General features: G+C 34.9%; 1 protein-coding gene and 1 long non-coding RNA gene across 3 annotated transcripts; both read right to left on the bottom strand.

Annotated features, from left to right (window-relative positions):
* Nucleotides 1-1,804: 1,804 nt before the first annotated feature.
* On the bottom strand, nt 1,805-4,318 carry LOC125850172 (uncharacterized). Its single transcript, XR_007444750.1, has 4 exons — nt 4,031-4,318; nt 3,524-3,670; nt 3,347-3,437; nt 1,805-1,900 (listed from the first exon to the last, which is right to left on the bottom strand). It is a non-coding gene; the product is annotated as an uncharacterized LOC125850172 (long non-coding RNA).
* Nucleotides 4,319-5,813: 1,495 nt separating this feature from the next.
* On the bottom strand, nt 5,814-11,395 carry LOC125850171 (F-box protein At5g49610-like). 2 transcript variants are annotated; one of them, XM_049530055.1, is made up of 3 exons: nt 11,255-11,395; nt 7,692-7,821; nt 5,814-6,966 (listed from the first exon to the last, which is right to left on the bottom strand). In XM_049530055.1, exons 2-3 carry the CDS (start codon nt 7,809-7,811, stop codon nt 5,842-5,844), a joined length of 1,245 nt encoding a protein of 414 aa, XP_049386012.1. In that variant the 5' UTR covers nt 7,812-7,821; nt 11,255-11,395; the 3' UTR covers nt 5,814-5,841. The 2 variants fall into 2 exon arrangements, with proteins under 2 accessions (XP_049386012.1, XP_049386011.1); XM_049530054.1 differs by having other exon boundaries at nt 5,814-7,005; nt 11,255-11,394.
* Between the last annotated feature and the right edge of the window lie 46 nt (nt 11,396-11,441).

Raw genomic sequence — 11,441 nt, 5'->3', positions numbered from 1 at the left:
GCTTCGTCTTTTTAAGCTTCTTAACATCTTTGAACTGGTCGAGATGTGTAAGAACACCCATAACTTTAGGAAATCCATGATTTTGCAGTATATTAAGGAATTCAAATGTCTCCTGCAAAATTTATTGTAACATCCCAGAAAATTTTTGAGCTAAGATTCGACCCGTCCTTCGTAGTGAAGTAAGTTTTTACTAAGGAATTTAAATTTTCCTAAGCGTTAAGGTCACTAGATATAGCACCTTCAGCTTCAAGAAGAACTAAAGAGAGTTCATTCAAGTCATTCCTAAGTTTTTCGTAAGTTTTGGTTCAACTTCAAACAACCATAACTTTTAGTACATAATGAGTAAGGAGACCCAGAGGGAATATCTCTCTTCAGTGTACCTCCACAACCACTTCTTCAATAGGCTCTCATTCTGTAGTTTCAAGTTCTTAATTCCCAGCCCCCCTCTGTCTTTGCTAAGTATAGCAGTTTCCCAGTTTACTAAGTTATAGCCTTTTCCATCCTTGTTGCCTTGCCATAAGAATTTTCTCCTTAGCTTATCCAGATTTTCCACTACTTTTCCTGGGATTGGGAATAGAGACATCACATAAGTGGGCAGAGAATCAAGAACAGAGTTTATTAGGATCAATCGTCCTCCAAGTGAAAGATATTGAGCCTTCCATCCAGAAAGCTTCTTTTCAATTTTCTCCAAAATACTATCCCATATTTCCAAGGCTTTGTGATTGTTACCCAATGGCATGCCTAGATAGGTGGTAGGCAGCTTCCCAACACTACACCCTAGTATGCCTGCCATCTCTTTTATCTGAGGTACCTCATTCACAGGGAAAAGACTACTTTTTCCCCAGTTCACTTGCAATCCTGAGACTGCTTCAAAAAGTACCAATATCACTCTAATGTAGCTTATCTGTTCTTCTACAGGATCACAAAGGATGATGGTATCATCTGCGTAGAGCATATGACCAATTTCTCTTTCTTCCCCCCCTCTGCCTCCCACTTTGAAGCATTTGATCCATCTATTTTGTGTAGCAATCCTCATCATAGCATTAAATCCCTCCATTGCTAGGATGAACAGGAAAGGGGAGAGAGGATCACCCTGTCTCAGTCCCCTTTCTGATTCAAAAAAACCCACAGGTTCTCCAATCACAAGCACAGAGTACTTGACAGTTTTGATGCATGTCTCAATCCACTTTAGCCATTTGTCCCCAAAGCCGAGGAAATAAAGTTGGCAGAAATTACCAATCGGTAAATGCGAAAGGTACTGGAGGAAGAAAATAACACCCACTGTGTTACCTTGGTAACAAGATGGAAGCATGCAACAAATGTCAATTTTAATATAACCAATTAAGTTTGTGTAAGGAATCTAACTGATAGTCCCTCTGCTATTCTGTGAGAGATTTTGATCAAACACACCATTAAATAACTTAACTAGCATATTGAATTGATAGTGTCAAAAGATAACACTGAAAATAGTTGTTAAAAGTGATCAGGTATTACTGAGGATATCATGGTATAGAGTAATAAAGTATTACACTTTCTTCAAGTACTAATATTTTTGCATGTCATGAGAAAAGGCATGTCAAATAAAACGGGACAAAGAGGATCAATTTGAAAGACAGAGGAATCAAGAACTTACATTAATGATAATATCTGCATATAATTCAATCTCACCTAACTTGCTACGAATAAACCATCCTTAGACTAGAGTAGTTGCTACATATTCAATGAGAAAACGCTAGAATAATCTTATGATTATCCTAAAGAGTCTTTTTTCTCTTAAGAAACAAAAGCGCACCATTTCAAAGCCCAATGAGAAGCAATGCCAAATCCGCAAACTTTGCCACATCAATCATTCCATTGATATCATTCGGACACTCTATAAACTGCAAACGTCTCTGCTTACCTACAATGTCACAAATGAATTAACAATAATTTTCCAATACCAAAGATCCAAGTAAAATGCAATAGAATATAGTTATGCCAATACTGCATATATAGCTACTCTTCTAATTGATTAAGTTGACACCTTACTTTGGGACATCAAAAGGGAAAAAAAAGTCTTCTAGATATTATCAATAATGTCAAAGGAGAGGCATAGAAAAGCACCAAAACCTGCTTTATGGGATATATTAACAAGGCTCAACTAAATGAAAAAAGACGCAAAATTGATGGAAATAAAACACTGCATATTAAGTTAATATATTGGTGGATAAAGACCATGGTAGTTCAAGTTCCACTCTATTTCTGGTTAAGTTTTTAAGTTCACAATGCAATTGTAAGTAGTAACTAACTCTCTTGTAAAAATATTTTAATTTCCTATTCCTAGGAAGTAGTGACTAGAATATTTCCATCTGCCGAGTTTCCTGAACACTTCACACTAAATTGATCCAGCCACCTTAATGATTTAGAGTCAACCTCTAGGCAAAACTCAAGAGTTTCATAATTAACCTAGGTTTTGTGTTGAATCACCAACTAAGAGCTTCCACAGAAACAGCAATTTAGCAAGGCACAACATTCAGCATACAAAGTGCCTTGCCTACCGGGATTAAGTGCACATTTGACAAGACCAGTTACTAACATATTGCAATAAAGCAGAAAAGCATATCCTCGATCACGTACCAAAAAAACGAAAAGAGAAAAAAAGTATAGCTATAAAATACAATTTGACAGTTTATATACATATCAGAGTCAGCAACAGCATCACAACCACAGCAGATTACTCGGACGCGAAACCAAGCACTCACTGTATACCATGTCCCAACTGATTTTGGAGGCATGTCTTGCTTGTGGAGAACTAAATATAATGTCAAAACCCAGTAAAAACCAGCCAGCAGAAGTTATTCTGAATGCGGAGTATATTAAGTTGAAAGAAACCCAAATGAAAGTAAATTAACCTCCTACACAAAAACATCTTTATACAAGAAAATTAGCTTTCCTCTTTTATTTCATTCATTAAACTTGAAATGATATATGGGCTAGGGGGCAGTATTAGGAAAATTTAATTATGGTCTTCTCTAAAGTACGGAGTCCATCTCGAAAGCCTACCATTGTAATTGAAATAGGGAGCAGGAAAAGGATAAGGAACAAGAAAATGGATCTACTGTAAGATGTTAAATGAATAATTTCCACAACCACCCAACACCTCCAGCATATTTGATACCCTCTCTACCTCCTTTTTGAAGGAGATAAAAATCACAATCAAGACGAAACATGAGAGAAACAGAAACCATCAAAGATAATATCTCAGATGTGATCAGGTGAATCCATACTTTCTTTCTAATACTTCCAACTATTCATTTATGGACTAAGCTAACCGGAAAAAGGAACAAGGTGGGAAGCCAATCCATACCTGATACTATAGTGATGGGACCTCGAACTTCAGGTAAATTTTGCTTTGTATAGTGCTTCACGAGAGACTTAATTAACAGTGACTTCCCAACCTATAATAGCATAATAGCATAATCCATAAGAAAATCCTAAAACCCAATGAATGACATATAACCAAAAACAACCATGTGAAATCAACCTTGGGAGGTCCCTGCACTACAATAACATATGGAGCTGGTTCACCAGTGGACCTATCAACTGTTGGGACATGAAGCCTCTTCTGCTCCTTCTCTGTTGCTCATGCTTGCAATTTCTTTGCTTTCACCGTGGAATTAAATGCAAATGCCTACAAATTTACATTATAAGTCTCAAGAAATTACTATTCAAGAAATCTTGGACTTGTGCCCAAATTATTATTTTCTTGATGAAGTAATCAAGAAGATGCAAAGAGTACAAAAGTAGATATGCTTTCTCCATTACATGATAAAAGCTAAGACCCTGGAGCCAGTGAGGAGACTTAGGTCGAGAGTTAAAAGAACTAACAAAATCTATTCATATATGACTGGTTAGACCAACAAAATAGACTGAAACAAACATTTACCCAGATTATTACTAAATATCAGTCAAGAATAGAGTAAAACAGTAGACGAACCCAGGCACATAAAGAACAAAAAAGAACTACAAGAAAAAATACTATTCAAGAAACCTTAGGATTATGTTGTTTATTGTTTTCGTCGGAAGCACCCTTTATTTTCTTGTCGGACTTGGATTTTTTCTTGGCGGTAGGACCAGACTGACGTGACCTTTGAGATTTGTGCGACTGTTCTCCGTCGATAGCCATGGCAGAGAGAGAAAAGTCTATGAATCAATTTGGCGTTCTGGGTTTCCAACTGCAACCCTCAAAAGACTAAGAGCATCGTCGGCGGCGGCGAAGAAGAAGAAGAATGGGATGGATAAATACTAAAAAGGGTTTAAAGAAGACACTGTTTATGGAAAAGGGTTTAAGGGCATAGTAGCGCAGCGAACTGTTAAAATATGGAGAGTATTTTACTAAGGTTATTCCATTATATTATATACTCCTTAGCATAATTTTTAAGTTCACAACTTAAATTATACGAATTTTATTATAGAAATATTTCTATCATTTTTTGTAGAGTGTCAAGATTGATTTATTGAAAGTTAATTTTTATTTTTTTAAGCTTTTTTTAAAATTTAGAAAGTGTTTGGAAATATAAAAAAGTGTTTTAAAAAAAATTAGGCAGAGAAAGTTTTTAGAATATCAAAAGCTACGTGTGCCCAATTATGGTGCTTATAAATTACTTTTAAAAAGTCAATTCAAACCCCCTAAATTAATTTTCCATAGAGTTTGAAATAATAATATAATGTCTCACTAATTAATAATTTTATATCAAATTTGAAGTTAAATACACTTATATACATGTATTTTTGCTATTAGATACATTCTAAAATAAAAATACATACAGAGAGAGGCAAGCGAGAGATAGAGAGAAGGGAGGCAAGCGAGAGAATCAGTGTATCTAATCACACTAGATATATATATTTGGGGAACTAGATACATTCTGAAATTTAGATACATAGGAAAAGAGGTGAGCGTGAGAGGGAGAGAGGCAAGCGATGTAGGACAAAGGTGAGCGAGTAAGTTAGTGCATCCAAGATACAATTACACCTATTTTTAACCTAATTTATCCAAGTAGATTATACATGTATCTGAAGATCGAAATCTGACACAAATAGTAATTTTGAAAATTTTACGAGAATTATGTAATTAGACCTTAAAGTAGTAAAAATTGTGTAATTTGCATCAAATTTTATTAGTGATAGATACACTTTTACTTAGCGTGTATCTCCTAGTTTGTGTCCATCTTAATTATTACATTAGATAATTTTAATGTTTTTACTAGTATATAAGTAGAGAATAACCCAATTTATAAGAATATTATCATAGTTAATCTTCTAAAGTATCTTCTTTTTCCTTTAGTATTTTCCTCAAAATAATTATTAGAAATAATTTGAAGAGTAGCATTTTGTGTTCGATTAAAATAAATTATATGTTTTCATCTGATGTCTACTACCTTCATTGATGCCGAATTAAATTGAATTTTTCCCGATTCCCAATTTCATTAAAACACATATATAATAAATTTTAGTTTTATATCTTTATATTTATATACTAGTAAACGTGAATAATATAAGCTTTAATTCTTCATTATGAGAAAAACAAGAGAGATCGGTTCAAGTAGTAAATACCCTCCACCTCCGACGTAAAGCTAATCATACCTCACATTCCATCATAAAATATAAACAGTAGCAGTAGAAAGGAACTGACAACTAAAAACTCACAATAACTATTGGCAATCCAAAACATATTTATAACAAAAACACAAAGCTATTCAAACAACTTAATCTGCAATCCAAGTCAAATAAAAACAAAAGAAAATGCAAAATGTTGAAGGAGTTCTGACGGAAGGACATGAGAATTCTACTTGACAGCAACAGCTAGTTCTTCAGCTCATGTATCGCAGCGAGGCTGTTTGTGTAAGGTATGAATCTTCTCTTCGGATTTAGTTGTCCTGGAGTCATAAAAGTCTCAACCTTCTGCCCACTCAGGTAATAAAGATATATCCTTTCAGTTGTGCAGATCACCACAATGTCATCACCACAGTTTATGCAGGGTAATACGCTGCACAACACAGTACCATTGTCAATAAAGGGATCTTTCTCCAGTGTTTGGCGAGACTTCTTGTGTCCAAGATTTATGCAGACACTGTGATTCAGACTCATGTCCATTCCTCCGTATATATCTAACATAAAAACATCCCCACAATCGTTGTAAACAGTTACGTAAGATAGCTCATCCTTTACCTGAGTCAAGGCACCATATCTCCCAGGTGGAATAGGCACACGTAGAACTGCAGCGACCTCATTTTTCACATCAAATGCTAGCACACCATTTGATGTTGTACTCCAGTACGCCATCCCCTTCATATATAATCCCCCACCAACAAGAGTTGTATCTTCCAACTCAAGACACTCTGAAGAAGAGCGACTCCAGGAATTTGATTGAGACGAGTAAATCTCAAAGAACACAACTGGTTGATCAAGAAGAGGGACAGCAGCAACAAGGTGAAAATACGATTCAATATTACCCTGAGGATCAAACGCAAGAATGACAGCTGGATCAGATCCGTGATAATATTGATGAGGAGGGATACGCTTCCAATCTTCGGTCAGAGGATTGCAAACGTAATAACTCTCCAACCCCTGGCAAAGGAGCAACCCGCTGCTAGAACTGAGAACTTTAATCCTTTCAGGCAAGAAACCCAGGGAAGGATTGGGGATACCATTCGCAGAATGGTCCAGAGACGAGAAATTAGGATCAGATTGGAAATCCACATCCACAACTTGATAAAAGTAGCCTGAAAGTTTCTGGAATGAAGTGCTTTGCTGGTATGCTAATAACGGACAAACTATCCAATGATTCCATTCATTGGACACTGCCCGAAACTTCATCAATGATTTACCAGGAAGGAAAGGCAACACATGTTTCATAGCTACATCTTTGATCTCCATGTCTTCTCTCCTAATGTAGTCTGCAGGTAATTTTGATACTTCATTCCATTCCTGCTTATAAGCAACAGCCTTGAAGTCGTCCTCTGGAACCTGCAATCCAAGACAAAAGAGGTATTGTAATCAGATGAAAGAGATATATACATATCAATTACAGCTCAAACTCATACTAGTTGGTGTCAGTCCCATGAAACATTTATTTATACTCCTCTCTATTTAGGTTGGGCACTTTCAACAAGTTCACTTACAAAGGCTCATTTAAATAGTGTATTCATCAACATCTCTCAAAAAAATAAGGAAAACAATGGAAAGACAAACAAGAGAGTAGTAGTATCAGAAAGTGCAAGATCTAAAGAAGCAGCTTCTCAAAAAAAATAGGGGAGTTCAAATTGCCCATATAACTACATTGTGAAAATAAAAAAAATGGATTTGGAATAAGATGAGTTCAAATGAAGCAAAATGAATAGTAATTTTCATCCATTCAAGTAATTGTTGGTTGTGTAACCTTAGATATGTTTCACTATTGCAGAACTACCGATCAGAAGAAAAAAGGACCATTCTTCTATAATAAAAAGGTTATCGGAAACAGCTTCTCTATCCAATAAAGGGGGGGGGGGGGGGGGGGGGGTAAGGTCTGCGTACATCCTACCTTCCCCAGACCCCATTTGTGGGATTCCACTGGGTATGTTGTTGTTGTACCGAAATAAATAAGTTTCAGTATTGTTCTTCATATAAAACGAATAAAAATACTCAAAAATAGGAGAGGAAGAAAACCATACCTTGTGAGTCCCACTGTCCTGTTGTTGAATAGCTGGAGAAAACTCCTCAGCATCAGCCATGATATTATTCTCAAACTCATCAGAGCTAATAGTCATCATGTTGTCCTTCAACAATTCCATTTAATTTTTTCTGCACAAAAAGCACGGTGTTAGTGACAATGGAAAATTTAAAGCATAAACTCCCTCAAAGTATACTTGTGAACAATCAAAAGAAAGACATCCTAATCCACTCTAACAAAGTGTTTTAGTATGCTAGAAATTAGGATCTCATAGAAGGAGCAGATGAGGTAAACTCTAGACTCTACTTCATAGATCACTAATCATCAGTATCAAAAGAAGAAAAAACATTTCACTATACTTAAAATCATAGATTTTGAAATGTAAATCTCCCAATCACCATTAAGCAGTTCATCACCTTGGTAACTGTGGTTCGAAGAAATCAAAATATCAAATTCCACAATACTGAAAATCAAGAAACCATAGATTTAGAAAAGTAAATCTTCCATAAAGAAGGAATTTTGAAACAAAGAGTCAAAAGGCAATTAAATAAGTCGTTCACACATAGATCATATCATAAATCTGAGTAAAATCCGACGGTTCATATATATAAATCTTTGTCAATTGAAACGTGAAATATTTACATCCAACTAGTCCCACTTAAGGATAATACAAGAAATAAAAACACATTCCAACAATTGAAACAGATGACGATCAAATGGAACAAATTAAGAATAAATCACTTTTCATGACATAAAATGAATAATCGTGAAAAAGAAATTTAGAGTTTTTAATGAATACTGGTAATCAAAAAACATTAGAAGAATTAAGGAAAGAACTCACAATGCCCGGGGGTTGAGTTGACGTAAACAAAGAAGAAGAGGGGATTGCGGCTTGAAACCCTAGCGGTGATGAGAACTGTATGTGGAGAAGAGAGTGGAGAGAGTTCAAGATTGCAAAAATTTAGCAAAGAGTTTAGTTTGTATAAAGGAAATATTGTTTGCTTCTTTGGCTATATATATATTAGGAAACAAAGTTGATAAAAAGAGGAGAATTTCGACATTTCATGGCCTTACACAATCTCAAGTCAAAATCTTTCAAGTAATTTTCATTCCGAATAGAGCTGTCAAAATAGGTCTGTTCAATCTAATTCAGCTTAAGTTATGCAGACCAAGGAATTTGATGGGTTAGGGCGGGCCAGCCCTTCCATATTAAAAAGCCTTAAAATGACCAGCCCAGCCCAGCCCAACCTCAAAAGCGTGTCACGGGTTGGGGTGGACTAATCCTTCATTTTTTTAAATCTAAATCCAAATTTAAATGTATGTCAATTTGTTAACATTTCTAACATATAATTATATGAAAGTACATATTCAACACCAACACATCGCAAAGCACATTTGAATCAATTCATAAAGTTGTTTTGATTAACATCCTATACCCCCTTCTTCATCAAGCATGTAAGAGGTAAATTTTCCTGCATCATCGTTATATCCAAACTCATCTCTCCTTTAAAATGACGATGTGGTAATTTTGGTTGGATTTATTAGTTGAAGCAGGAGAAAGATTGCTCATTTTTGTTAATTTTAGGGTTTCTCTGAATTTGAAAGTGATCACATAGTAATTTTCTATACCAAGACTCAATCCAATTAAGTCTATAGCGTCTACCAATTTCGCCATATCCCCCTTTCCTTTTGATCTGAGATTATCTTCTTTTGCATTTATATGCAAGTTTAATTAGTTAAACATTATCAAACAACTACATAATAAAAACTAATAATATTTAAATTCACTTTAAAATATTACCACTTTTAATTTGAATAAAGATGTACAACAAATTTTGAGTAGAAACAAGTGTTTGAACATTTTTACGATGGGTACAACTTTTATAGTTTTTTTTTAAAAAACTAATACAACTTTTATAGTTGGTGATTAGGAATTTTAGTATTGGAGATTTAATGCGAAATGAGTAAAGTATTGTGTAAGATACCAAGACTTATTCGGTAATCACTATTCCTAGCTTCTACTCTTTTTCACAATTTTCCTTTTAAATTTAGAGTTTACATTAGTTTATAATCATGAATGCAACTTCTATACTTGGTGATTAGGATTTAAAGCACAATGAGTAAAGCATTGTGTAAGATACTAAAACGCATTCAATGATCATTATTCCTAGTTTTTACTCTCTTTTTTTCACAATCTTCTTTTAAATTTCTAATTCAAATTAAATAGCCTTTAGGAGAAGGAGGAAGAGTAGGAGCTAGCTTTTCCTGGATGCTCTATAGGAATCCATCACTATTCCTTCCTCCACCTATAAAGGTTCATCCTGATTGCCCCACGAGACGACCTCAACCTAAATCCGGTCAAGCCTCAATAACCAGCGAACTGACTTGAGCTGGCATTTTTTTTTATGACAAGGGAAACCCACAGCCGCTACCTTATGGGTGCGCACATGGTAAAACCCCCGCTCCTATGCAATAGCTCGCAAACCACATAGGAGAGGTAACCTGCACTAGGCATCAATTTTAAATGGACTTAAGAAATCTTAACCAAAACAATCCCGAGTAGCGTATTGGACTGGGGTGGCCTCAAGGGACAAGTCCATTTTGACAGCTCTAATCCTAAGTAACTACGGAGGTCGAGTAGTTTGACTTGTATAAGAAAGAAACCAATATTTATTCTTCTTTCTTTACATATAAGTATAATAAATTTCATACAAAAAAACTTTAACACCAATAGATAACATAATAATCAAGTAAAAAAATAATTATAGGCGTAAAAAAGTGAACTAACATCCATAAATAAAATGATACTAAAAGCGCAATTATCACGTTCCATATCAAGCATCGTAACGTGAATTATTGACGATTGTAATTAAATCTCTCTATCTTTTAACCAATCAATCCGATCTTTAAGTTAAAGCTTTATATTATCAATTAGTGGATCTTAAATCCTATTTACTCACTTGATTGAATTGTAATATTATTAAAGCATGTTAGGTAATCATCAAATTAACAATTGCATCGCTATTATGCATTTATCTTATTTGATATACATTACTTGAGTAGAGGATATATGCAAAACAATATTTCTACCTTCGCAAGGTAGGAGTAAGGTTGCCTACACTCCATTCTCCCAGTTTCCACTAGTGCAATTACACTGGGGATGTTATTATTCTTAAAGGAGAGAGGTGCATTTCACATGAAAAATTTCTCCTCTTTTACTGTTAAAAAGTTTCACAAGAGACTTAATTATCAGTGACTTCCCAACCTATAATAGCATAATCCATAAGAAGATAAAATGTAAAACCCAATGAATGACATCTAACCAAAGCAAGCATGTGCTTGCAACTTATTTTCTTTCACAGTGGAATTAATTGCCAATGCCTATAAGTCTCAAGAAATAACTATTCGATTAGCAATACTAAAACTTTGAAATTACTATCTACTTAAGTGGGTACATCACACATATTATTGCCTAAAAATCTGTCAGGAATAGCGTAAAACAGTTGACAACCCAAGCACATAATGATATACAGAATTAAAATAAAAATTAAAGAATATGAGTACCTTGGGATTATGTTGCTTATTGTTTTCGTGGGAAACACCCTTCTTTCTCTCATTGGACTTACATTTTTTCTTGACGGTAGGACCAGATTGACGTGATCTCTGAGATTGGTGCGACTGTTCTCCATTGATAGCCATAGCAGAGAGTGAAAAATTCTCTGGCTGAATCGGCTTTCTGCGTTTCCAATTG

This window comes from Solanum stenotomum, unplaced genomic scaffold, assembly GCF_019186545.1.
Source record: "Solanum stenotomum isolate F172 unplaced genomic scaffold, ASM1918654v1 scaffold14636, whole genome shotgun sequence".
In the NCBI taxonomy this organism is placed as follows: domain Eukaryota; kingdom Viridiplantae; phylum Streptophyta; class Magnoliopsida; order Solanales; family Solanaceae; genus Solanum; species Solanum stenotomum.
Note: the sequence above shows the minus strand (reverse complement) of the source record. Positions and strands in the feature narration are given on the sequence as shown.